Source organism: Leucopleurus acutus (genome assembly GCF_964270905.1).
Source record: "Leucopleurus acutus genome assembly, chromosome: 20".
Classification (NCBI taxonomy): domain Eukaryota; kingdom Metazoa; phylum Chordata; class Mammalia; order Artiodactyla; family Delphinidae; genus Leucopleurus; species Leucopleurus acutus.
This window is the reverse complement of record NC_139162.1, coordinates 3,515,249-3,542,298: the sequence shown is the minus strand read 5'-3', so window position 1 is coordinate 3,542,298 and position 27,050 is coordinate 3,515,249. Positions and strand designations below refer to the sequence as shown.

The window sequence follows — 27,050 nt, the reverse complement described above, 5'->3', positions numbered from 1 at the left end:
GCAGTTTAGATGCTGTGAAATTAAACCTGTTCTAAGTGTACTTGTTTGAATTAACTGTATTGTAATATTATTTGTTGAATGTAGTAATTAGGTATTTATGAATATATTGCTGTAATTTCTGACAACATCCAAAAAATAAAATCTTCCTAAATCATCTTAAGAGAAAAATCTTTTCTATGTTGTAATAAGGCCAAAAAGTAAGAAAAAGAGCTCAGCAATTACACAGCTTTAAGGCAAAGTGTGGAGACACATTCAACTGTGCCTCGGCCAGGCTTTAAGAGAAGGGGATTCGGGGTGAAACTGAGATACACAGGACTCCTAAACTGCCACAGTAACGTGGTTTCATTCTAGAACATTCCCCAGATTAACTCTGAAGGATTCTGCATAAGAGAGAGATGAAAAGACAAGTCCTGTCATCTCTTAAGTGATGGAGACCAGGTCTTCTGGGTCCTCATCCCTCCATGTGCGGCCCTTTGGTGCTTAAACAATAGCTGCTTGAGCAACCTGAAGTTTGTATTTTAAACACTGAAGGGTAAAAACACCAGCAGATATTCTTTAGGCCCAGTTGATCACGCACACGTACCCTTCATAACCCTCGAGATGGCATGTGACTGCTTTTGACTGACGGCGCTTGCACTGGAAACCAGCTGGTTACCGAACCTACTCATTACATGACGAGACGATCTCCCCCCAGCTGCCCCCTGCGGTAATGTATTTTTCTGTAAGGGACTGAGCAATGCTAGCGCTTAAACTTTTCCTCCTAGGGAAAAAAACCAATACCGTTACCTGAGCCACTGCTGCCTAGAACTGTCTTCCCCTCAGTTCATCAAGAACCATGTAATAGGCCCCGCTTTTCCCCCTGGGGTCGTGTCTTCAGCTTCACTCATACACTCGATAACATGGAATTGATTTTCTCCTGACTTTCCTCTTGCTGATAAGCAACCCTTTAGGGCCTCACCCAGAAACAGCCAAGAGAACAGAGATACCCAGAGTGTCGGTCGGAAGTTGACAGTTGCCTGCTAAACCTCTCAAGTTTGGTCCATCAGATCATTCTAGCCACTTGGCCTGCTCCCTTGCGTGGCAGTTATGCAGGAAAAAAACCCAACAGAGATGTGGGTTGATTCCATCTTTATTGTGTATCAGGGCTTAGCTGATAAATATGGGTTGCTGTCACTCGCCACTCATCTGCTGTCCTCCTCCGTGTTAAGAGCCTCTGTAGCAGACTAAATTTAGCCCCAGAGATGAGGGTCAAGAAGGGAGAAAAATGGCCGAGGCCACGTTACCATCCTGCTACATCTCCATCTTAAAAGCAACACCGGATGGCACCGAACACTCACCTGCACACGACAGTCCCGTGCAGGAGACCCAGAGCTCTGCTAGGGAAATCATTCGTTCTGCCAATGCTTTTCTCGTTTCCCCATGAAAGGACAGCTGGCTCCCAGATACAGACGTGGAATTACAGAATGTCTCGAGGACTAAGCACAAGCCTGTCGCTTGCCAACAAGGTTATGAACCCATCCCTTGCTTCACTGCAGTTTTTTGCATACATTCAGAAGTAGTTCTAGAACTCTGGAAATGTGAGTACCTCTGTCACGTCCCGAGCGCTCAGGCCACCCGGTGAGCCTCCTGCTGGCAGACACGGGCCTCTACAAACCAGTCTCTGCCTACAAGTCCTGAGACTGGGAGCTGTCAGAAGGTTGCAGGTTCGTGCGGAGTTTGTACATGTGATTGAGCGCTTGTGTGAGGAAAGCCCCACTGGTGTTGATCTCCATCAAGGTCAAGTTATCCAGCTAAAACACAAGGGCAAACAGACCAGGTTGGTTGAGTCTTTGATTTCACGAAAGGTTAAATCTACTGGATAAAAAATAAGGAACCAATGAGTAATAATTTTCTGAAAGCCCCGCATGGCTAGTTATCCCTTCCCGCGACACCCTAAGCAGACAAGATGCCATGGGCTGTCCCACAGGGCATCCGGCCTCCGTGGGCGGCCCACCGCATGCCCACCTTGGCGTGTGCCTCCTGCTGTCTCACGAAGCTGTCAGCAGACACCCGGAGCTTGGCTATGCGAGTGTCCCACACGTCCTTGATCAGGGTCCGGATCTCATCTGCTTTCGGGATGTTGTCTGAAGCACTAAAGGAAGCAAAAGGTGAAATAAATCGCATAAGGAAGCACTCAGTGAACTAAGGCAACTTCCAGGTAGAAGTGGCTTGTGTAAATGCTGCTTGGATTTAGGCAAAAATGCACAAGCTGTTCTAGACTCAAAATTGGTTTCGCTTTTTCAGTTTTTTAAAATGTAAGGATTTCTAGCGGTTAAGTTTGGTGCCAAGAAAATTCAGCCGTGATCCTCACCGAGTTATCTGTGCTCATGTTACCTGTCCCTGGGCAAGCTGTGGTACAAGGACTTCTGTTATTCACCAAAAAAAATGAGATCTTGGAGAAGCAGCTCTGAGTCGGTCCTCCCCTGACTCAGGATAACTGAGTGTTCTATGCTATAGAATTTCCATCGAGAATGAATTTCTTTCAAAGGCTGGCTCAGCGGTCATGACCTCTAATGCTAATACCCCATCTGTTATCCAAGGGCTACAACCCACTAGGGAAAGAAGACGAAGGCTCTGTGCCAGGCATTTCTATCCTCACAAAATCCCTGAAGGATAGGGACTGTCCCACTCTACAGAGAAAACAAAGATACATTTGCAGAAGTCACAGAACAAATCGCAAATGAGCATAAACAGCACACCTATACACAGCAAATTCTGGGTAACAGTCTGGAGCCAGCGGGGCCGCACTGAGAGCCTTCCTGTGTGACACATTTGTAAACTAAACTAACCTTTGAAGGAAGAGACAAACTAGGAGACAAAAGCAAAAGCCAACATCACTCATCACCAGGCGTCCCAGGGTAAGCTGGCAAGGCTCTCTCCACAGGCTAAAATAGCTCAAGATGAGTAGATGGAGAATCAGTAGCATACAATTGATACAGTAGATTTTATTTAAGACCCAAACATTTGGATCTTATGCTCTGGACAGCAGGTTAAAGAACAAAGGACCCCAGCTCCTCGTGAACTGCACTGCAGAACCGAGGTCCCTTCACTGAATGCATGGCTCTAAGGAATTATAAAACAAGGGTTTCGATAGGCACTGCGTACGTACGTAACTCATTGAACTTCAAAAACTGAAGATGAACCGGCCTCCCCTCTGCTCCCATGTTCTCCCTTCTGAAGTCACACTCCCCTACGAAAGCAGCCCTCTCATATCCTCCGGATGACGCCCACCTGCCTGAACACTCTCCTGGGGACGCCGCGTCCACTGCCCTGCCCTCACTCAGTCCATGCAGGTCCCAACAGCCCTGCTCCACAAATCCAGGCCCTTTCACCTTCTGTCCTTCTACCTACACTGCCCTCTCCCCTAGTAAATTTCCCCTCAGCCTCCAAGCCAGGGATCCCTTCTCTGGCAGCACCAGGCATGCGGGTTGCACCCCGACATACTCTGAACAGCATTAGCACACACTGCAGGGTCATACCACATCTGTCAACAGGGTCGCATCTCCTCCCCACGAAACTGGAACTCAAGCCTACATGACCATCTCCACTACCTGGTGGGATGCTTAGCATGTTGAATGCTGAGAATGTTGTGAACTACACAACTGCAGCCACATGTCAACTCAAGGACAAGTCCATGTGCAGATTTCCACCTGAATTCCACAGGTGGGCCCCCGGCCCCTGCTGCTCTTCGGGAGGCAGTAGGGAGCTTCCAACTTTGGTTCTGCTTCTGCTCTTGAATCCATCAATGAAAAGGTGCTCAGGGCTTCAAAAGCTTGACATTGTGCAAATTACATTCTAAGTAGCCACACTTGCCTGCCCCCTGCACTGATGCATTCATTCATTCCGCAAACATGTGAGTACCAGGCACTGTGCGGGGGCAGGCGAGACAGTCCCTGCCCATGAGACCTGGGGGCGGGGATGGGGAACAGCTCAGGCACAGCAGTTAGAGCATTACACCTGACAAATGCTATAGAGGGGTGCAGAGCTGCCACGAGGACTGGTACACGTAACCTGGGAGGGAGGACCTGCTATGCTAAACCCAAGGAGGGAGCAGGGAACAGGTGGACTCACTGGGCAGAAGGACGGTGTATACACACACACACACACACACACACATGTGCCTGTGCACTCTGAGGACCTGGGCATGTGTGAAGAAGTGAAGGAGGCCAACGTGAGCCTGCACCCTAGAGAATCGGAGGGAAGGACTGCAGAGAGTGGTGCGAGACGGGAGAAGGGAACCAGGCTATGCGGTGCTTCGAATACCACGATCAGGACTTCAGACCCTAGAGAGGCTCCAAGGAGCAGGGGACTCACGTGGCAGCTGTATCTTTGCAAGGCCGCTCTGGCTCAAGGCGGAGAATGAATTAGAAGCCCATGGGGAGCCTGAACTGGATGAGGGGAAACAGTTTTGCCCCAGTGGACCTGCCTTCTAGCCCAGGGTCGAAGGAAAATGCGACCCCTGGCCCTTTCCTGTGCAAGAGATACAAGAACGCAGATGCACAGGCCCAAAGGAGAAAAGGGGTGCAGCTCGACTAATGAAACATTTGCAGTTAAGAAAAAGGCTACTGCTGGAGATGATGGGCTGATACTAGAGTCCAATATCAAGTGACGGGTAGGACGCAGAATGGAAAGAACCACGGGATCCACCAGGAGAGGGAAGGGTGGAGAAAGGGAAGAAAGAGAAACAGGGAGAGACAGAGCCCGGCCAGTGTGTGCGTACCCACAAACGACTCCCAGACTACTGACTGAGGACCTGGGGGCCAAAGCTACCACTTCCCTCGGTAATGAGCGTGGAACACGAAAGGAGGTGGGCTGGGAACTGGGGGTTCCATCGTGCATGTGGGTTCGAAGAAGTGAGAGGTACTTACTGATTTAACAGGAGTTTGGTGAGCTCCATGTAGTGAAGGCTGGGCATAGGGGTAAAAGTTTCTTCCTTTCGTTCATGATCCCGAATCTCCTCCAACTTCTCTGAAATTTAGAAGTGTGTACATTTTACCATGACCAGGAGCAAAATATAGTTTTAAAACCGTCCAAATTTACCAAGTAGCTATATTACCTAGTCAATCAACTAAAAAGTACATTAAAAAACCCACTTTTTGAAATAACATATCAGTAACTAGACATCACTGGGCCGATTTCCTCAAGCACTTCTCTTAGAGAAGGTGGTAGATTTGGGTTATTGTTATTGCTGGGCCTGCAGAATATATGACTGAAAACAGGATGTCAGAGTCTGAAGTTCTCTTCTTAGGTAAAGAGTGAAGTATTCTACCTTTGATGCAAGCAGTGATGACAGTAACCAGTGACCGGAGAAATTTACTTTTATATTTAACGCTGTTCAGCAGACAGCAAGAAAACTTACAACTAATACAGAGCTGAACACCCCACGTCTGGAATCAAACTGCTGAGTCCAATTCCATCCACAGGAACAATCTCCATACGCCTCACCCCTCTCCCCTTCTGTCCTTCCCCCTGGCCTGAGGAAACCCGAGTCCTGAACCTGCCACTGCACGCTATGGCGAAGGGACACACAGAACTCTGCAGTGGGGCCTCGTGTGAAATGACTGGCCACGCATCTCCAGGGGCCCTCGGTGCTACCCTGCAATCCTTACACTCCCCTGCTCCAGACACCCTCTCACTTTTCATCCTGCCCGCCCTCTCCACGCTTTCTCCCCAACACCTTGCGGGGCTCCGCACACTACCGCCACCGCATCCTTCTAAGGGGCGCGCTGGACCTTCTCTCACCTGCACAGAACACCGCTTCGGCACCTGTCCCCACTCCTGAGTGATCCCTCTTGCCCTCGCTATCGGAGCCGTCCATCAAACTCGATGCAACATCTTCCAGCTTAAAAAGAAAACCCTCCCCTGTCACCAAATCCTTCTCCAGCTACCAACCCATTTCTCATGCCCTTCACAACAAACCTTCAAGAGTTCCCTGACATCAGCACTAACTGTTCGGGTGGGCGACTATCCCACCCTCTGACACGGCTCACCGAGGCCACCACCTCTGCTCGGCCAAACCCAACGGCCACATCTCAGGCCTCGTCACGTCTGACAAGGGCCAGTCCTTGGGGTGTGTTTATCACTTGGCTTCTGGGATACCACTCTCCCCAAGTTCTCCTCTCACCTCCCCGACTCCTCCAGGCCTTCCTGACCTCAACACACTGGAGGACAGAGCTCCTTCCCTCACCCCTTCTCCACCGCCTACACCCATATCCCACGTGTTCTCATCCCACTTCATTTAAACGCCACCTATGCTCTCATGACACCTTCCACACCTAGAATCCCAGCTCAGCCCCTCCCCTGACCTCCTGACTCAGGTGCCCCACTGCCCACAAAATTGCCACTCGGATGTCTAACAGGCACCTCCAGTGTCGCATGTTCAAACCCTCTCCCGGCTCCCACCCTGGTCCACACTGTCCCTGCAATGTCTCAGGAAAGGGCAGCCCCACCAGCAACCCCAGTGGGCACCCTTACCTCCTCTCTCTCATCCCATGGTCTGTCCTTCAGCAAATCCTGCTGACCCTTTTCTTCAAAATACGCCTAGATGCCAACCACATCTGCCTGCTTCCATCAACTCACTGGGCAAGCCACCCTGAGCTCTTGCCGGGCTAACCCCCTGCCGCCCCCTCCCCACACTCATCTCCACACCACAGACTGAGTCTCTTTCTTTTCCACATCTAAATCAGAGTATGAAACACCTCTGTTCAAACCCTGCAACTAATCAAAAAGACCGACCATACCCAGTGACGGCCCGGAGTGCAACAACAGGAGCTCGTACGTTTCTGCTGGGGTTACAGGAGTGGTTCAACCACTCTGCAGGGCTCCTGGGCAGCTTCTAACAGAGCGAAGCACAGTCTGCCCTACGAGCTGCCAGTTCCACGACTCTAGGTGTTTATTTACCCGAGGGAAATAAAAATACATACCCGCAAAAAGACTTAGACACGACTGCTCAAAGCAGCCTTCTTCACAGTAGCCTAAAATGGGAAACGACCCAAATGTGCACCAACAGAAGGATGGGGGGTCAAGCTGCGGAATCCTCACGCAACGGAGGAAACACTATTCAGCGGTAACAGCGATAACAGAATGACGCAATGACACGTGCAACAACAAGGGCGAATCTCAAAGACACTGTGATGAATAAGAGAAGTCAGAGGAAAATTGACATGCCAGACGATTCCATTCCCATGCCGTCCAAGAACAGGTGGAACCAATCTACAGGGGCAAGAGCAGCAGCTGGCTCCTGGGCAGGACCCACGGAATGACTAGTGATTTCCACGCCTCGTCACTGCACGATTGCCCAGGCGTACGAGAGGCCTCAGGCAGACTGTCTCCGCACGTTCTCTCTGACTCTGGCCCTCCCACGACACAGGCTCTTGCCCCCTATCACCTGGGTTAGAATAGGCCAAAACTGACAGAAAGGGATGCAGCGCCAACAGAACCAGGGCCTGGTGGGCGGGTGGGGAGGTCCCTGCTTAAAAAAACGCCCTTCAGAGCAGAAGGGACTGGAGTTTCCTGTCATGTTTCAGGACCACCAGATTCACACACCCCTTTGGGACAGGAAGTAAAGACAAAACGCGCGAGCAATCTTTCTTAAACTGTATTTGAGTGCACCTGGCTCCAAGTGTCCTAGCTTCTAGGAGGTAGGTACCCCCGGGTGATTTCCGAAGGGAAGGGGATAATCAAAATCTCTCAGAGGCTTTTCAAATTTCATATGCCCCCCAACCCCGACCCCAAATAAATGTGACATTCATTCTTTACTAGTAATGAGCCATTCATAGCTCCAAGGTGAGAAAAAGACTGCAACGGTTCAGGATGAAGACCGTGTGCCTCTATGATGCGGTATTTTCTTCTCGGTTTTTTTCCAACAGCTTTACTGAGGCATAATCGACATACCATACCATTCACCCATTCAATGGTTTCTTAGTATATTCACAGAGTTGTGCACCCATCACTTCAATCAACTTCAGAACACTTTCATCACCCCAAAAGGAACCCCATAATGGTTCCATCACCTGCTCAAACCCTCATCCTTAGGCAACCACTAATCTTCTTTGTTTGTGGATCTGCCTGCTCTGAACAATTCATATAAATAGAAGAATACAATAGTTGGTCTTTGTGTCTGGTTCTTCTCCCACTTAATGTAACATTTTACAGGTTCATCGGGACTTCCCTGGTGGCGCAGTGGTTAAGAATCTGCCTGCCAATGCAGGAGACACGGGTTTGAGCCCTGATCTGGGAAGATCCCACATGCTACGGAGCAACTAAGCCCGTGCGCCACAACTACTGAGCCTCCGCTCTAGAGGCCTGTGAGGCTGTCGTGCCTAGAGCCCGTGCTCTGCAACAAGAGAAGCCACTGCAATGAGAAGCCCACGCACCACAACAAAGAGTAGCCCCCGCTCACCATAACTAGAGAAAGCCCACGCGTGCAGCAATGAACACCCAACGCAGCCAAAAATATAAATAAAAAATAAAGGTTCATCTATGTCTGCACCCTGTGTCACAACCTCATCCACTTAGGTGGCCAAAAACAATATTGCCTTGGATGGACGATGCCTTATTGTCATGCATTCTCTCTAATGTAAGGTAACGACTCTGCTCCTCATGCTGGTCTATGGGTTTAAAAAAATTTTTTTTGATATATTTACTTTTATTTATTTATCTTTGGCTGCATTGGGTCTTCGTTGCTGCACGCAGGCTTTCTCTAGTTGCGGCGAGCGGGGGCTGCTCTTCATTGTGCTGCACGGTCTTCTCATTGCAGTGGCTTCTCTTGTTGTGGAGCGGGGGCTCTAGGCATGCGGGCTTCAGTAGTGGTGGCACACGGGCTCAGTAGTCATGGCTTGCAGGTTCTAGAGCGCAGGCTCAGTAGTTGTGGCGCATGGGCTTAGTTGCTCTGTGGCATGTGGGATCTTCCCGGATCAGGGCTCAAACCTGTGTCCCCTGCACTGGCAGGTGGATTCTTAACCGCTGCACCACCAAGGATGTCCCTAGACTTTAAAATAAACACTGTTACAAGAGACAAAGAAGGACACTACATAATGATCAAAGGATCAATGAAAGAAGAAGATATAACAATTGTAAATGTATATGCACCCAACATAGGAGCACCTCAATATATAAGGCAGATACTAACATCCATAAAGGGAGAAATTGACAGTAACACAATAATAGTAGGGGGATTTAACACCCCACTTTCATCACAGACAGATCATCCAGACAGAAGATCAATAAGGAAACACAAGCCTTAAATGACAAATTAGACCAGATGGACTTAATTGATATGTACAGAGCATTCCACGCAAAAGCCACAGAATACACATTCTTTTCCAGTGCACGTGGAACATTCTCCAGCATTGATCACATGCTAGACTACAAAGCAAGGCTCAGTAAATTTAAGAAAACTGAAATCATATCAGGCATCTTCTCCGACCACAACACTATGAGATTAGAATCAGCTAGAAGAAAAAAACTGTAAAAACACAAATACGTGGAGGCTAAACAATATGTTACTAAACAACCAATGGATCACTGATGAAACCAAAGAGGAAATTAAAAAATACCTAGAGACAAATGAAAACAAAATCATGACCATCCAAAATGTATAGGATATAGAAAAAGCAGTTCTAAGAGGGAAGTGTATAGCAATACAATCTTACCTCAGAAAACAAGAAAAATCTCAAATAAACAACCTAACCTTAGACCTAAAGCAACTAGAGAAAGAAGAAAAAAACAAAACCCAAAGATAGTACACTGAAATAATAAATATCAGAGCAGAAATAAATGAAATAGAGACAAAGAAAAAATAGAAAATATCAATAAAACTAAAAGCTGGTTTTTTGAAAGGATAAACAAAATTGATAAATCTTTAGCCAGACACATCAAGAAAAAAAGGGAGGGGGCTAAAATAAATAAAATTACACATGAAACAGGAGAAGTTACAACAGAAATACAAAGGGCCGTAAGAGCCTACTACAAACAACTGTATGCCAGTAAAATGGACAACCTAAAAGAAACGGACAAATGCTTAGAAAGGTACAACCCTCCAAGACTGAACCAGGAAGAAACAGAAAACATGAACAGACAAATCACAAGTACTAAAGATGTAATTGTGATTAAAAAACTCCCAACCAACAAAATTCCAGGACCTGATGGCTTCACAGCTAAATTCTATCAAACATTCAGAGAAGAGTTTAACACCTAACCTTCTGAAACTATTCCCAAAAATTGCAAAGGAAAGAACACGCCCAAACTCATTCTATAAGGCCACCATCACTTTAATATCAAAACCAGACGATACCATAAAAAAAAGAAAATTACAGGCTAGTATCACCGATGAACAGATGCAAAAATCCTCAACAAAATACTGGCAAACTGAATTGAACAATACTCTAAAAGGATCATACACCACGATCAAGTGGGATTATCCCAAAGTTGGAAGGATTTTTCAATATCTGCAAATCAATCAGTGTGATACACCACATTAACAAACTGAAGAATAAAAACCATATGATCACACTTTCCTGGTGGCGCAGTGGTTAAGAATCCGCCTGCCAATGCAGGGGACACGGGTTCGAGCCCTGTTCTGGGAAGACCCCACATGCCGTGGAGCAACTAAGCCTGCACGCCACAACTACTGAGCCTGCGCTCCAGAGCCCACGAGCCACAACTACTAAAGCCCACGTGCCTAGAGCCTGTGTTTTGCAACAAGAGAAGCCACCACAATGAGAAGCCTGCGCACCACAACGAAGAGTAGCCCCTGATCGCCACAACTAGAGAAAGCCCACGCGCAGCAACGAAGAACCAAGTAAGCCACAAATGAATAAATAAAACAAAAACAAACAAAACCATATGATCATCTCAATAGATGCAAAAAGGGCATTTGACAAAATTCAACACCAATTTATAATAAAAACTCTCCAGAAAGTGGGCATAGAGGGAACCTACCTCAACATAATAAAAGTCATATATGACAAACCTACAGCTAACATCATACTCAACGGTGAAAACCTGAAAGCATTTCCTATGAGATCAAGAACAAGATAAGGGGCTTCCCTGGTGGCGCAGTGGTTGAGAATCTGCCTGCTAGTGCAGGGGACACGGGTTCGAGCCCTGGTCTGGGAAGATCCCACATGCTGCGGAGCAACTAGGCCCGTGAGCCACAACTACTGAGCCTGCGCTCCGTAACAAGAGAGGCCGCGATAGTGAGAGGCCCGCGCACTGCGATGAAGAGTGACCCCTGCTTGCCACAACTAGAGAAAGCCCTTGCCCAGAAACGAAGACCCAACACAGCAAAAATAAATAAGTAAATTAATAAACTCCTACCCCCAACATCTTCAAAAACAAAACAACAACAACAAAAAAACAAGATAAGGATGTCCACCCTCTCCACTTTTATTCAACATAGTTTGGAAGTCCTAGTCATGGCAATCAGAGAAGAAAAAGAAATAAAAGGAATCCAAATTGGAAAAGAAGTAAAACTGTCACTGTTTGAAGATGACAGGATACTATACAAAGAAAATCCTAAAGGTGCTACCAGAAAACTGCAAGAGCTGATCAATGAATTCAGCAAAGTGGCAGGATACAAAATACATACACAGAAATCTGTTGCTTCTATACACTAACAACGAAAGATCAGAAACAGAAATTAAAGAAACAATCCCATTTACCAGCACATCAAAAAGAATAAAATTCCCAGGAATAAACCTACCTAAGGAGACAAAAGACCTGTACTCTGAAAACTTTAACACACTAATGAAAGAAATCCAAGATGATACAAACAGATGCAAAGATATACCATGTTCTTCAACTGGAAGATCAATGTTGTCAAAATCACTATACTACCCAAGTCATTCTACAGAATCAGTGCAATCCCTATCAAATGAACGGTGGCATTTTTCACACAACTAGAACAAAACATTTTAAAATGCGTATGGAAACAAAAAAGATGCGGAAGAGCCAAAGGAATCCTGACAAGAGAAAACGAAACTTGAGCAATCAGGCTCCCTGACTTCAGACTGTACTACAAAAAAGCTACAGTAATCAAAAAAGTATGCTACAGGCAAACACAAAAAATATAGATCAAACACAAAACAGATAGATCAAAGAAAGCTCAGAAACAAACACACAAACTTATGGCCAATTAATCTACGACTAATGAGGCAAGCCTACACAATGGAGAAAACACAGTCTCTTAAATAAAGGGTGCTACACTGGTGCACAGTGTACCAGTGTGTACAGAACAGCTACATGCAAAAGACTGAAACTAGAACACTGTCTAACAGCATACACAAAGATAAACTCAAACAGAATTAAAGACCTAAGTGTAAGGCTGGGATACGAAAAACTCTTAGAGGGAAACATAGGCAGAACACTCTGACATAAATCACAGCGAGATCTTTTTGATCTGTCTCCTCAAATAATGGAAATAAAAACAAAAATAAACAAATGAGACCTCATTAAACTCAAAAGCTCTTGCAAGCAAACAAAACCATAAACAAAACGACAAGACAACCCACAGAATGAGAGAAAATACTTGCAAACGTTGTGACCGACAAAAGCTTAATCTCCAAAATTTACAAACAGCTCATGCAGCTCAATATCAAAAAAAACCCAAACAACCCGATATAAAAATAGGGGAAGACCTAAATAGACTTTTCTCCAAAGAAGACATACAGAGGGCCAAGAGGCACATGAAAAGATGCTCAACACGCTAATTATAAGAGAAATGCAAATCAAAACTACAATGAGATACCACCTTATACCAGTTAGAATGGCTAACATCAAAAAGTATACAAACAATAAATACTGGAGAGGGTGTGGAGAGAAGGGAACCCTCCTATGCTGTTGGTGGGAATGTAAATTGGTACAGTAACTATGGAAAACACTATGGACATTCTTTAAAAAACTAAAAATAGAGCTACCATAAGATGCAGCAATCCCACTCCTGGTCATATATCTGGAGAAAACCACGGTTCGAAAGGATACATGCACCCAACGTTCATTGAAGTGCTGCTTACAATAGCCAAGACAAGGAAGCAACCTAAATGTTCACCGACAGATGAATGGATAAAGAAGATGCGGTACATATATACACTGGAGTATTACTCAGCCATCAAAAGGAATGACATAATGCCATTTGCAGCAACACAGACAGACCTGGAGATTATCATACTAAGTGAAGTAAACCAGACAGAGAAAGACAAATATCATACAATACAGCTTATATGCAGAATCTAAAACAAAATATGCAAACTGACTTATTTACAAAATAGAAACAGGCTCACAGACTTAGAAAATAAACATAGAGTTACCAAAGGAGAAAAGTGGAGGGGAAAGATAAATTGGGAGTATGGGACTGACATACACACACTACTATATTTCAAATAAATAACCAACAAGGACCTACTGTTTAAAACAGGGAACTCTGCTCACTATCCTGTAATAACCGAAATGTGAAAAGAATTTGAAAAAGAGTAGATACGTGTATATGTAAAACTGAATCACTATACTGTATACCTGAAACTAACACATTATTAATCAACGAAACTGCAATATAAAATTAAAACCAAAACAAAAATAAATGGGACCCTCATTAAACTCAAAAGCTTTTCACAGCAAAGGAAACCATAAACAAAACGAAACGACAACCTACAGAATGGGAGAAAATACTGGCAAAGGATGTGACCGACATGAAATCCATCTCCAAAATTTACAAAGAGCTCATGCAACTCAATATCAAAAAAGCAAACAACCCTATCAAAAAATGGACAAGAGGGCTTCCCTGGTGGTGCAGTGGTTGAGAGTCCGCCTGCCGATGCAGGGGACACGGGTTCGTGCCCTGGTCCGGGAAGATCCCACATGCCGCGGAGCGGCTGGGCCCGTGAGCCATGTCCACTGAGCCTTCGCGTCCGGAGCCTGTGCTCCACAACGGGAGAGGCCACAACAGTGAGAGGCCTGCATACTGGGAAAAAAAAAAAAAAAAAAAAAAAATGGACAAGAGACCTAAATAGCCTTTTCTTCAAAAAAAACATACAGACATCCACAGGCACATGAGAAGATACTCAACATCGCTAATTATTAGAGAAATGCAAATCAGAACTATAATATCACCTCACACCAGTCAGAACGGCCATGATCAAAAAGCCCACAAACAATAAATGCTGGAGAGGGTGTGGAGAAAAGAGAACCCTCCTATGCTGTTGGTGGGAATGTAAGTTGGTGCAGCCACTGTGGAGCACAGTATGGAGGTTCCTCAGAAACTAAAACTAGAGCTACCATATGACCCAACAATCCAACTCCTGGGCATATACCCGGACAAAACTATAACTGAAAAAGATACACGCACCGCTGTGGTCACGGTAGCACTGCTTACAATAGCTGAGACATGGAAGAAACCTAAATGTCCATCTTCATAAAGAAGATGTGGTATGTATATACAATCAAATACTACTTGGCCATAAAAGAGAACGAAATAATGCCATTTGCAGCAACATGGATGCAACTAGAGAGTATCATACTATGTGAAGTCAGAAAGAGAAAGACAAATACCATGTGATATCACTTACACGTGGAATCTAAAATATGGCACAAATGAACCTATCTACAAAACAGAAACAGACTCACAGACACAGGGATCAGATTGGTGGCTGCCAAACAGGACGGGTGAAGGGAGAGAGCTATGGACTGGGAGTTTGGGGTTGGTAGATGCAAACTATCATACTTAGAACAGATAAAAAACAAGGTCCTAGGGCTTCCCTGGTGGCGCAGTGGTTAAGAATCCGCCTGCCAATGCAGGGGACACGGGGTCGAGCCTTGGTCCGGGAAGATCCCACATGCCACGGAGCAACTAAGCCCGTGTGCCACAACTACTGAAGCCCGTGCACCTAGAGCCCGTGCTCCGCAACAAGAGAAGCCACCGCCATGAGAAGCCCGCTCACCACAACGAAGAGTAGCCCCGCTCGCTGCAACCAGAGAAAGCCAGTGCGCAGCAACGAAGACCCAATGCAGCCAAAAATAAATAAATAAACTTATTTAAAAAAAAAAAAAAAAAAACAAGGTCCTACTGTTTAGCACTGGGAACTACATCCAACCTCCTGGGATAAACCATAATGGAAAAGAATACTTTAAAAAAAGAATGTATGTATGTGAATCACCGAATGACTTTGCTGTACAGCAGAGATGCACACGACATTATACATCAGCGATACTTCTATTAAAAAAACAAATAAAATAATTCCATTTGCAGCAACGTAGATGCACTTGGAGATTATCATACTAAGTGAAGTAAGCCAGACACAGAAAGACAAACATCCCATGATATCACTTATATGCAGAATCTAAAATAAAATATACTTAGAAAACAAAGTTACAATTACCAAAGGGGAAAGGTGGAGGAGAAGGATAAATTGGGAGTATGGGACTGACATATACACACTACTACATTTCAAATAAATAACCAACAGGACCTACAGTGTAACACAGGGAACTCTGCTCACTATTCTGTAATAACCGAAATAGGAAAAGAATTTGAAAAAGAGGAGAGACATGTATAACTGAATCACTTTGCTGTACACCTGAAAATAACAACGCTGTTAAATCAATTAAACTCCAAAGTAAAAGAAAAATTAAAACAAAAATAAACAAATGGGACCTCATTAAACTCAAAAGCTTCTGCAAGCAAAGGAAACCATAAAAACGAGAAGACAACCCACAGAATGGGAGAAAATACTTGCAAACGATGCCACTGACAAGGGATCACTCTCCAAAATTTACAAACAACTCATGCAGCTTGATAAACAAATAACCCCATCAAAAAATGGATGGGAGGGCTTCCCTGGCGGCGCAGCGGTTGAGAGTCCGCCTGCCGATGCAGGGGACATGGGTTCGTGCCCTGGTCCGGGAGGATCCCACATGCCGCGGAGCGGCTGGGCCCGTGAGCCATGGCCGCTGAGCCTGCGCGTCCGGAGCCTGTGCTCTGCAACGGGAGAGGCCGTAACAGTGAGAGGCCCGCATACCGCCAAAAAAAAAACCAAAAACATACATACAGATGGCCCCAGGCACATGAGAAGATGCTCAACGTCGCTAATTATTAGAGAAATGCAAATCAAAACTACAATGAAGGCTTCCCTGGTGGTGCAGTGGTTGAGAGTCCGCCTGCCGATGCAGGGGACACGGGTTCGTGCCCCGGTCCGGGAGGATCCCACATGCCGCGGAGCGGCTGGGCCCGTGAGCCATGGCCACTGAGCCTGCGCGTCCGGAGCCTGTGCTCCGCAACGGGAGAGGCCACAACAGTGAGAGGCCCGCGTACCGCAAAAAAAAAAAAAAAAAAAAAAAACTACAATGAGATATCACCTCACACTGGTCACAATGGCCATCACCAAAGAGTCTACAAACAATAAATGCTGGAGAGGGTGTGCAGAAAAGGGAACCCTCCTGCACTGTTGGTGGGAATGTAAACTGGTAGAGCCACTATGGAAAACAGTATGGAGGTTCCTTAAAAAAACTAAAAATATAATTACCATATGACCCAGGAATCCCACTTCTGGGCATATATCTGGGGAAAAAACATGATTCGAAAGGATACATGCACCCCAATGTTCATTGCGGCGCTGCTTACAATAGCCAGGACATGGAAGCAACCTAAATGTCCTCTGACAGAGGAATGGATAAAGAAGATGTGGTACATATATACAAAGTGGTATTACTCAGCCATTAAAAGGAATGATATAATGCCATTTGCAGCAACACAGACAAACCTGGAGATTATCATACTAAGTAAAGTAAGCCACACAGAGAAAGGCAAGTATCATATGACACGGCTTCTATGCGGAATCTAAAACAAAATATACAAATGGACTTATTTACAAAACAGAAACGGACTCAGACTTAGAAAACAAACTTACGGTTACCAAAGGAAAAAGATGTAGGGGAAGGATAAATCGGGGAGTGTGGGATTGACATATACAGTAAGTTTCCCACATACAAACGAGTTCCATTCTGCAAGGGCATTCGTAGCCCCATTTGTTCACAAGTCCAACAAAGTTAGCACAGGTATCCAACTAACACAACAGGTTATATAGTACTGTACTGTAATTGGTTTATAATACTTTTCACACAAATAATACATAAAAACAAACACAAAAAATAAACATTTTAAATCTTACAGTACAGTACCCTGAAAAGTACAGTAGTACAGTACAACAGCTGGCATCGAGTGAACAGGCAAGAAGAGTTACTGACTGGAGGAGGGAAGGGAGGTGGGACATGGTAGAGCTGAAGGACCGTCAGCAACAGGAGACGGAGGGCAAGCCGCAATGTCACTCACTCCTGACGTTCACGGCACAGGTTCTCGTTCTTTGCTGGATCGATTCTATCTACCCTCTTGAAAAAACGATCCAGTGATGTCTTGGTAGTGGCTCTTCTTGTCTCCTCACAGATGACACGGTAGCACTGGACTGCATTCTGATCGGCTGCTGCAACCTTCGTGTACCGTTCTGTGTTAGGGTCCTATGCCTCAAAAACCAACAGTGCCCCCTCAAATAAAGAAAATCCCCTTGCAATTTCCTGTGTTGTGAATCTCTTCGATTGTTCAGTTACTTCTTCCTCTTGTCTGTCTTTGTCCTTTCTCTGGGCCTCCAATTCCTTCAGGTCTTCATTAGTAAGCCCCTCGTTTTGCACAGCAACGAGTTCAATGAAGCTGTCCTCTTGCAGATCTAGCGCCAGCTTCTCACTGAGGGTCGCTACGTTGCTGAAGACTTCTTTGGACTCCTCATCCACCTTCTCAAAACCAAGAAAATCATGAACAAACTGCGGGCAAAGGTTCTTCCAAACCCCATTCATGGTGACGGCCATAACGTCATGCCAAAAAAAGTCAATCTTTTTTACGGCCGTGTAGATGTTACAGTCCTTCCAAAACTGTCACAAAGTTGTTCCTGCTTGGTCACTTGCCTTTACTGCCTGATGAAAGTGTGACGTAAATAATATTTCTTGAAAGTCACTATAACTCCCTGGTCCATATGCTGGATGAACGACATGGTATTCAGTGGCAGATGCGCTACTTTGACGTTGGGATGAAAGTCATTCATGAATGGGGGGTAGCCCGGATCACTGTCGAGCAGCAAAAGAATGTTGAACGGGATGTCCTTCTCCAAGCAATGTTTCTCTACCTCTGGGATAAAGTGGTGGAAAAACCAATCCTGGAAAATGGCCTGTGTAACCCAGGCTTTGGGGTTACTCTTCCACACAACAGGAAGAGAGCCCTTGGCTACGTTTTTAAGGGCTCTTGGGTTCTCTGAATGATAAACTAACAGGCTTCAGCTTCATAGCACCAGAAGCATTGCCACCAAACAACAGAGTTAGCCTGTCCTTTACTGCTCTATAGCCTGGCATCAACTTTCCCTCCTTGCTGATGTAACTTCAGTCCGGCATCCTCTTCCAGTACAGTCCTGTCTCATCCACATTAAACACCTGCTCGGGAAAATTCGCGCCTTCATCAATAATTTCTCAAAGCGTTTCAAGAAATTCCCGGGCAGCTATCGTATCTGCACTCGCTGCCTCACCACTTACTTTTACCTCGCGAAGTTGGCTCCAGCCTTGAACCGATGAAACCAGCCGTGGCTGGCATTAGAAGATGTGCCCTCTGATTCTTCGCCGTGTTTCTTCTTCAAGGCTTTTGGCTTTCTCTTGAATCAGCATTAAGCTGAGTGGGACTCGACGCTCATGCTGATCCGTCATCCACCTATTGAGAAGTTTCTGCATCTCCTCCATCACTTTTCCACGCTTCTTTGATATCACTGTCAACATCATCGGCACAGCAGCCTTCACACGTTCCATGATCTTGTCCTTCTTCTTTAGGATCGTGCTGGTGGTTAACGATTCTTGTTATGAGAACGAGCGGCGTCTGCCATCTTTTCGCCTCGCTCCACTCTCTCAATTATTTGCACTTTTGTTTCCACTATTATTGCTTGGCGCTTCTTAGCAGCACCAGCTACATCACCGCTGCTTTTATGCCTGCTTCCGGACACCTTGGGCTTGAAATAAAGATACTGTACTAGTGTACTCTATACAGTGAAGTACACCAAAGCTCAACCACTTGTAGAGGATGCACGCACATGGCAATGTACGACAGACACGTGAACTAACAGACGTGACTGGACATGTGAATGCACGTTCCCATCTTTGAAAGTTCACAACTTGAAGGTTCATATGTAGGGGACTTTCTGTACACACTACTATATTTAAAATACATAACCAACAAGGACCTACTGTACAGCACAGGGAACTCTGATTAACATTCTCTAATAACCTAAATGAAAAAAGAATTTGAAAAAGAGTTCATACATGTATAACTAAATCACTTCACTGTACACCTGAAAATAACACAACATTGTTAATCAACTATACTCCAATATAAAATAAAAATTAAAAATAAAAAACAAAAAGGGACTTACCTGGTGATCCAGTGGGAAAGACTCTGAGCTCCCAATGCAGGGCAACCTGGTTTGATCCCTGAACAGGGAACTAGATCCTGCATGCATACCAAAACTAAGAAGCCTGCAGGCCACAACTAAGAAGCCCACATGTCAAAACTTAGAAGCCTGCATGCCACAACAAAGACCTGGCTACAGCCAAAACAAATAAATAAAAAATAATAAATTTTTAAAAATTAAAACAAAAACAAAAAACAAATGGTACCTCACTGAACTCAAAAGCTTCTGCAAGCAAAGGAAACCATAAGCAAAATGACAAGACAACCCAAAGAATGGGAGAAAGTATTTGCAAACAATGTGACCAACAAAAGATCAATCTCCAAAATTTACAAACAGGTCGTGTAGCTCAATATCGAAAAATCAAACCCAATAAAAAAATGGGCGAAGACCTAAATACACTTTCCTCCAAAGAAGACATATAGACGTCCACAGGCACATGAAAACATGCTCAACATCGCTAATTCTTAGAGAAATGCAAATTGAAACTACAATGAGATATCACCTCATACCAGTCAGAATGGCCATCATCAAAAACTCTACAAACCATAAATACTGGAAAGGGTGTGGAGAAAAGGGAACCCTCCTACACTGTTGGTGGGAATGTAAAATTGGTACAACCACTATGGAGAACAGTATGGACGTTCCTTAAAAAACTAAAAATAGAATTACCATATGACCCAGCAATCCCACTACTGGTCATATATCTGGAGAAAACCATGGTTTGAAAGGATACATGCACCCCAATGTTCACTGCAGTGCTGCTTACAATTAGCCCAGACATGTCAGCCACCCAAATGTCCATCAACATATAGAATGCATAAAGATGATGTGGTACATATACACAATGGAGTATTACTCAGCCATTAAGAAGAATGAAGTAATGCCATTTGCAGCAACACAGATAGACCTGGAGATTATCATACTAATGAAATAAGCCAGAAAGGGAAATACAAATACCATATGAGTTATATGTGGAATCTAAAATATGGCACAAATGAAGCTACCTACAAAACAGAAACAGACTCACAGACATAAGAGATCATACTTGTGGTTGCCAAGGGGGAGGGCGGTGGGGGAGAGGGATCAAATTGGAGTTTGAGGTTAGCAGATGTAAACTATTATATAGAGAATGGATAAACAGCAAGGTCCTACTATACAGCACAGTGAACTATATTCAATATCCTGGGATAAAGCATAATTGAAAAGAATATAAAAAATGAGTGTATGTGTATAAATGAGTCACTTTGCTGTACAGCAGTGACACACTAAATCAAATATACTTCAATAAACAAAAAGTTTTTAAAAATCTTGAAAAATCTAGTCCATTTCCAGCAAAAATCAAATTTCTAAGGAAAATAAGGGCATATTTAAAGCTTCTATCATGGGAAAAAATGCACTATGGAAATATGTCTTGCCACAAATAAATGATCTAATGTACCACTCTTTAGGAAAAAAAGGAATGTATATATGTGTACATATGTGAGTCACTTTGCTGTACAGCAGAGATTAGCACAACATTGTAAATCACCCATGCTAGCACAGGGAGATCAGCTCGGTGCTTTGTGACCACCTAGAGGGGTGGGATAGGGAGGGTGGGAGGGAGATGCAAGAGGGAGGAGATATGGGGATATAAGTATATGTATTGCTGATTCACTTTGTTATACAGCAGAAACTAACACACAATTGTAAAACAATTCTACTCCAATAAAGATGTTAAAAAAATCACCTATGCTTCAATTAAAAAAATTAAAAAATAAAAAAAGAATGAAATAATGCCATTTGTAGCAACATGGATGAACCTGGTGATTAACATACTAAGCAAAGTAAGCCAGACAGAGAAAGACAAATATCATATGATATCACTTATATGAAGAATCTAAAGAAAGAGAGAAATGAACTTATTTACAAAACAGAAACAGACTCACAGACTTAGAAAACAAACTTATGGTTACTAAAGGGGAGAAATAGAGAGAAGGGATAAATTTGGAGTTTGGAATTGACATATACACACTACCATATCTAAAATAGATTCCCAACAAGCACCTACTGTATAGCACATGGAACTCTGCTCAATATCCTAGTCATCTAAATGGGAAAAGAATTTGAAAAAGAACAGATACATGTATACGTATAACTGAATCACTTTTCTGTACACCCGGAATTAACACAACATTGTTTTGTTTTGTTTATTTATTTATTTGGCTGCGTTGGGTCTTTGTTACTGAGCGCCGGCTTCTCATTGCAGTGGTTTCTCTTGTTGCAGAGCACGGGCTCTAGGCACGTGGGCTTCAGTAGTTGTGGCACACAGGCTCAGTAGTTGTGGCTTGCGGGCTCTAGAATGCAGGCTCAGTAGTTGTGGCACACAGGCTTAGGTGCTCCGCGGCATGTGGGATCTTCCCAGACCAGGGCTCGAACCCGTGTTCCCTGCACTGGCAGGCGGATTCTTAACCACTGCGCCACCAGCAAAGTCCCAAACACAACATTGTTAATCAACAATACTCCAATATAAAATAAAACTTAAAAACAAAAATAAAAATAAACGGACCTCTTTAAACTCAAAAGCTTTTGCAGAGCAAAGAAAACCATATACAAAACGAAAAAACCCACAGAATGGGAGGAAATATTTGCAAATGATGTGACCAACAAAAAATTAATCTCCCAAATTTAGAAAGATCTCATGCAGGTCAATATCAAAAAACAAAACAAAACAAAAAAACAAGCCCATCAAAAAACAGACAGGAGACCTAAATAGCCTTTTTTCCAAAGAAAACATACACACGTCCACAGGCACATGAGAAGATGCTCAACATCTCTAATCATTAGAGAAATGCAAATCAAAACTACAATGAGATATCACCTCACACCAGTCAGAATGGCCACCATCAAAAAACCTACAAACAATAAATACTGGAGACGGTGTGGAGAAAAGGGAACCCTCTTGCACTGTTGGTGGGAATGTAAATTGATACAACCACTGTGGAGAACAGTGTGGAGGTTCCTCAGAAAACTAAAAATAGCATTACCACATGATCCAGCCCATTCCACTCCCCGGCATCTACCAGGACAAAACTTAATTCGAAAAGATCCATGCACCCCAATGTTCACTGCAGCCCTGTTTACAACAGCCCAGACATGGAAACCACCTAAATGTCCATCGACAGAGGAATGGATAAAGAAGATGTGGTACATATACACAAAGGAATATTAGTCATTAAAAAAAGAAAGAAAGAATGCCACTTGGAGCAACATGGATGGACCTGGAGATTATCATACTAAGTGAGATAAGTCAGACAGAGAAAGACAGATATATGATAACATTTATATGCGGAATCTTAAAAAAATGATACAAATGAACTTATTTACAAGACGTAAACAGACTCACAGACTTAGAAAACTTACGGTGACCAAAGGGGAAAGGTGGAAGGGAGGGATAAACTGGTAGTTTGGGGTTGACATATACATACTATCATATTTAAAACAGATAATTGGGGGGGAGGGGAAAAAAAGATAATCAATAAGGACCTACTGTACAGCACAGGGAACTCTGCTCACTATTCTGTAATAACCAAAGTGGGAAAAGAATTTGCAAAAGAGTAGATACATGTATATGTACCTGAATCACTTTGCTGAACACCTGAAACTACCACAACACTGTTAATCAACTATACTGCAATATAAAACTAGAATTAAAATTTAAAAGTTTGTGGAAATATCTTAAAATCAAAACCTGAACTAGAATTGGTACACACACCCCAAACGTCCATGACTAACAGTGGTCCGCGGCCTCGCGCAGCTGAGGCTGGGAAGCATCATTCATTGATTTCACCTGATGAGCGACGCCGCGTCCCTGGAAGGACCGCTTGCCTCCACCCGCGGGAGGGCGACCCCAGCCCCCACGGCCCGCCCCCCCTCCACACCCCGCTCCCCCTCCACGCCCCGCTCCCCCTCCACGTGCTCACCCACGTCCATCCACTCGGGGGGCAGCAGCCGACACTTCTGTCTCTGTTTCAGGTTGATCGCCAGCCACAGAGGCACCTGCACTGGTAAGCCGGGGTTGAAAGGCCCCAGGTCGCCCTGCAAGCAAACACACACACACACCGTCCCTCAAAACTGCACCGCTGGACCTCTGCTGTCCACGGGCTGAAGCCCGAGCGCGCTCTCGGCCACACTGCGCCCCACCGCTCATCTGCGCTGGGTCCCGAACGCCGCCAGACCCGCCGCCCAGCCCCCCTCCCGGAAGCGGGAACCGACCAGGGAGAGCCGGAGGCCCGGCGGGTCTCACCCCGATGAGGTAGATCTTGTCCAGACTGAAGTTCGGGATGATGGTGACCAGCTCCTTCTCGGCCAGGAACTCCACCTCGGCCGCGTCCATGGTGGGGCCCGCGGCCAGCCCGGGACTCGCCGCCGCCGCCTCCGGCCCCTCAGCGTCCGGGAGGACGCGCTACAGCCGCCGCTTTCCCGCCACCGAGCAATGCCCAGCCACTGGCCGGAAAAAGCCTCGGCCGGCCTATAGAAACGCGGCGTTCTCCGCGGGGCGGCGGAAGGCGGGGACCGCGGATGCTACGAGCCCGCGGATTGGCGAGCCTGAACGAGGCTGCGAGCGGACCCCGCCCCTCTCGTGGGCAGGCCCCGCCCCATCCCGTGTCCCGGCCCGCCCCTCCCGTGGGCCAGCGCGCCTGGCGCCGCCGGCCCACCTGCACCTAGTACAGCCTTTGGCGTCCCTTCACCTGCCCCGGGCGCCCGCCCGCCAACACCGCGAGTCAAACTGCGGGTGGGCTTCGGGGCCAGGAGTATATGCATGTAATTGGTTACGGCGTGACCTGGCTACACAGACGCGGCCCCGGGCCGCAGCGGAGCGAGCGAAGGCGTTGTTTCCTTTAACTTCACAATCTTCTGTCTTCCCTGTACACGGGGTTAATATCTATAAAAATGAAGATTCCTGGGAATTCCCTGGCGGTCCAGTGGCTAGGACTCCGCGCTTTGGGCCCGGGTTGATCCCTGGTTGGGGAACTAAGATCCCACAGGCAGCGCGGTGCGGCCAAAAGAAAAAAAAACCGCAGATTCCTCCACTGCACCCACATATTCCAATTCGGAAACCACGGGGGAGAGGCTCACAATTTACAGTTTGGCAGACTCCCCAGGTGAGACTTGTGAAGGGTCAAGTTTGCCCGACTGGGGCAAATAACGTATTGATGAGCTCATCTGTTGGCCATTCCGGGTGCCCTCTATACCGTGGGTTCATGTGAACCTTTACAACAGGGGTTCTAAGACCCGCCTCTATCAGCATCCCCTGGGAGCTTCCGAATGTTCACATGCACACACCTGCAGACTTGTGATTCAGGGGTCTGGGTGAGGACAGAGCGTTGATTTTAATCAGGGATTTTGATGGGGTGATAATAGGCCAGGAAAACTTCGCGGGAGGTGAAGCAGCTAGAAGAAAACTGGGGTGGGGTGGGGGTGGGGGGTCAGGAAGGGGCGGGGGGGAGTTGAGTTCAACACCATGATCATTAGGCTCTAAGAAAAAACATATGTGACAGGAGGATTTCAGGGTTCTAGATCCCAGCAGGAAAGCTGCCTCACCCCAGAAAACAGCACGCTTTCCTCTCTAACCACCCTGAAACCTGCCCCATGTCAGGTTGTCGGGAAGATGAAATAAGGCCATACTTCAGTTCTGCTCACTCGCATGGCCTGGAAAGTTGTCTGTTGTTTATCTGCATTGGAAGCTGTCATTGCAGGCCTGGAGATTTCCTTCATTGTGTCATTTATGAAGACAAATACTTTCAAAGAAAATCAAAGATCCCTCGGGATGCTGTGTGAGAGCACGTGACCACTCTGAACTTCAGTGTCTTCATCTGCAAGCGAGGTAGGAAGAGGAGTACCCAGGGGGGTTGGGGGGGAGGGGAAGCTGTAGGCCACCTGGCCCCTCCTAAAATAGAAGCTCCCTCAGTCATCTGCAGAGAGTGTGTGCCAGCTTGTCTGGGTTTTGACTGATGGGGGAATGTCTTCCTGACTGGCAAATATCTGCGTTTCAAATTGGGTGAGGCTTCCCTCGCTGATTTTCGCAAAACTTTTTGTAAAAGAGCAAAGGAAAAAAGCTGGCTGGAAAGCCGAGGTTCAGAGAGGCCTCAGCAGAATGGGCAGGAGAGCCAGCAGAGCCCGGTACCTTGGTGTCCTTATGGGTAAGGTGGGGACAGTGCCGCTGCTTACCTTGCAGGGCTGTTGGGAGAACGAGACAAGGGGGGTGCAGCTTTACACACTGCAAAATGGTGGCGCCCTGGAATCGCAAACTTGAGCAGAGACACCAAGGTCCTTAGGAGGCTTATTAAAGCAGCACAAATCACAATAGCCAGCAGGTGGAAATACCAAAAGTCCATCAGCTGAGGGTTGGATAAACAACATGGGGTCCATACTTATTACGGAATATTATTCGGCCACAGACAGGAACGAAGCACTGGTTCATGCTACAATGTGGAGGACCCTTGAAAACTTTGTACTGCATGAAGGAGGCCAGACGCAAAAAACATATATGATTCCATTTACATGAACTGTGCAGAAGAGGTAAATCTATAGAGACAGGAACTAGATTAGTGGTTACCAGGGTTGAGGGAGAGGGGGATGGAGTTTCTTTTGAGGTGGATGGAAATGTTCTGGAATTAGACAGTGGTGGTGGTTCTTCAACTCTAAACATACTAAAAACTACTGACTGAACTGTAAACTTTGAAAGGGTGAATTGTACAATATGTGAATTATTCCTCAAGAGAACTGTGATTTAAATGCCCCTCCCTAAGCTCCAGACCCAGGCTTTCTGACTCAGTAATCACACACTTTACACGCTCCCCAGGAAGTTCTTATAATTGCAAAACTGGGGAGGGAAGTGATTTGTTCCAATCCAGTCCGGCTCTGAGCTGCTCCCAGGATCCAGAGAGGACTGATAGCCCATCCTCAGGCCTGGCCTCTGAAAGTCGGGGAAGGAGAGAGGGAAACAGACAAGAGGAAAAGTCAAGCGGGAGGGGCGATGGGGCGCTACTCTAGACGGGGTAGTCGGGGCCCTCGCACCATTATCTCCTGTTGGAACAGTGCCTCCCCAGGAAGCTAGATGACCCCTGTGGTAAGGAATTAAGAGGTGGGGACAAAATAAATCGGGATGGAGGGGCACGTCTCCTGGGCAGAACTCCAGACGGTGTAGATGAAGCTCATCACTCCTGAAGTGCGGGCCGCCCATGGCCACTTCCTTCTAAAGAGAACAGGATGGAAACAGGGAAAAACAGAGAAACCTGACCAACAAGCCCTCAGCCAAGTGCTCAAGATCAACATGAGGGCTTCCCTGGTGGCGCAGTGGTTGAGAGTCCGCCTGCCGATGTAGGGGACACGGGTTCGTGCCCTGGTCCGGGAGGATCCCACGTGCTGCGGAGCGGCTGGGCCCGTGAGCCATGGCCGCTGAGCCTGCGCGTCCGGAGCCTGTGCTCCGCAACGGGAGAGGCCGCAGCAGTGAGAGGCCCGCGTACCGGAAAAACAAAACAAAACAAA

At 45.9% G+C, this 27,050-nt stretch overlaps 1 protein-coding gene across 1 annotated transcript; it reads right to left on the bottom strand.

Annotated features, from left to right (window-relative positions):
• Window positions 1-1,180: 1,180 nt before the first annotated feature.
• On the bottom strand, window positions 1,181-23,895 carry GINS2 (GINS complex subunit 2; the record flags this gene model as incomplete). The annotated part of the gene is made up of 5 exons (XM_082863125.1): window positions 1,181-1,790; window positions 2,005-2,131; window positions 4,908-5,007; window positions 23,483-23,597; window positions 23,806-23,895. The coding sequence occupies 5 exons, from the start codon at window positions 23,893-23,895 to the stop codon at window positions 1,665-1,667; spliced, it is 558 nt and encodes a 185-aa protein (XP_082719251.1). The 3' UTR covers window positions 1,181-1,664.
• Window positions 23,896-27,050: the final 3,155 nt, after the last annotated feature.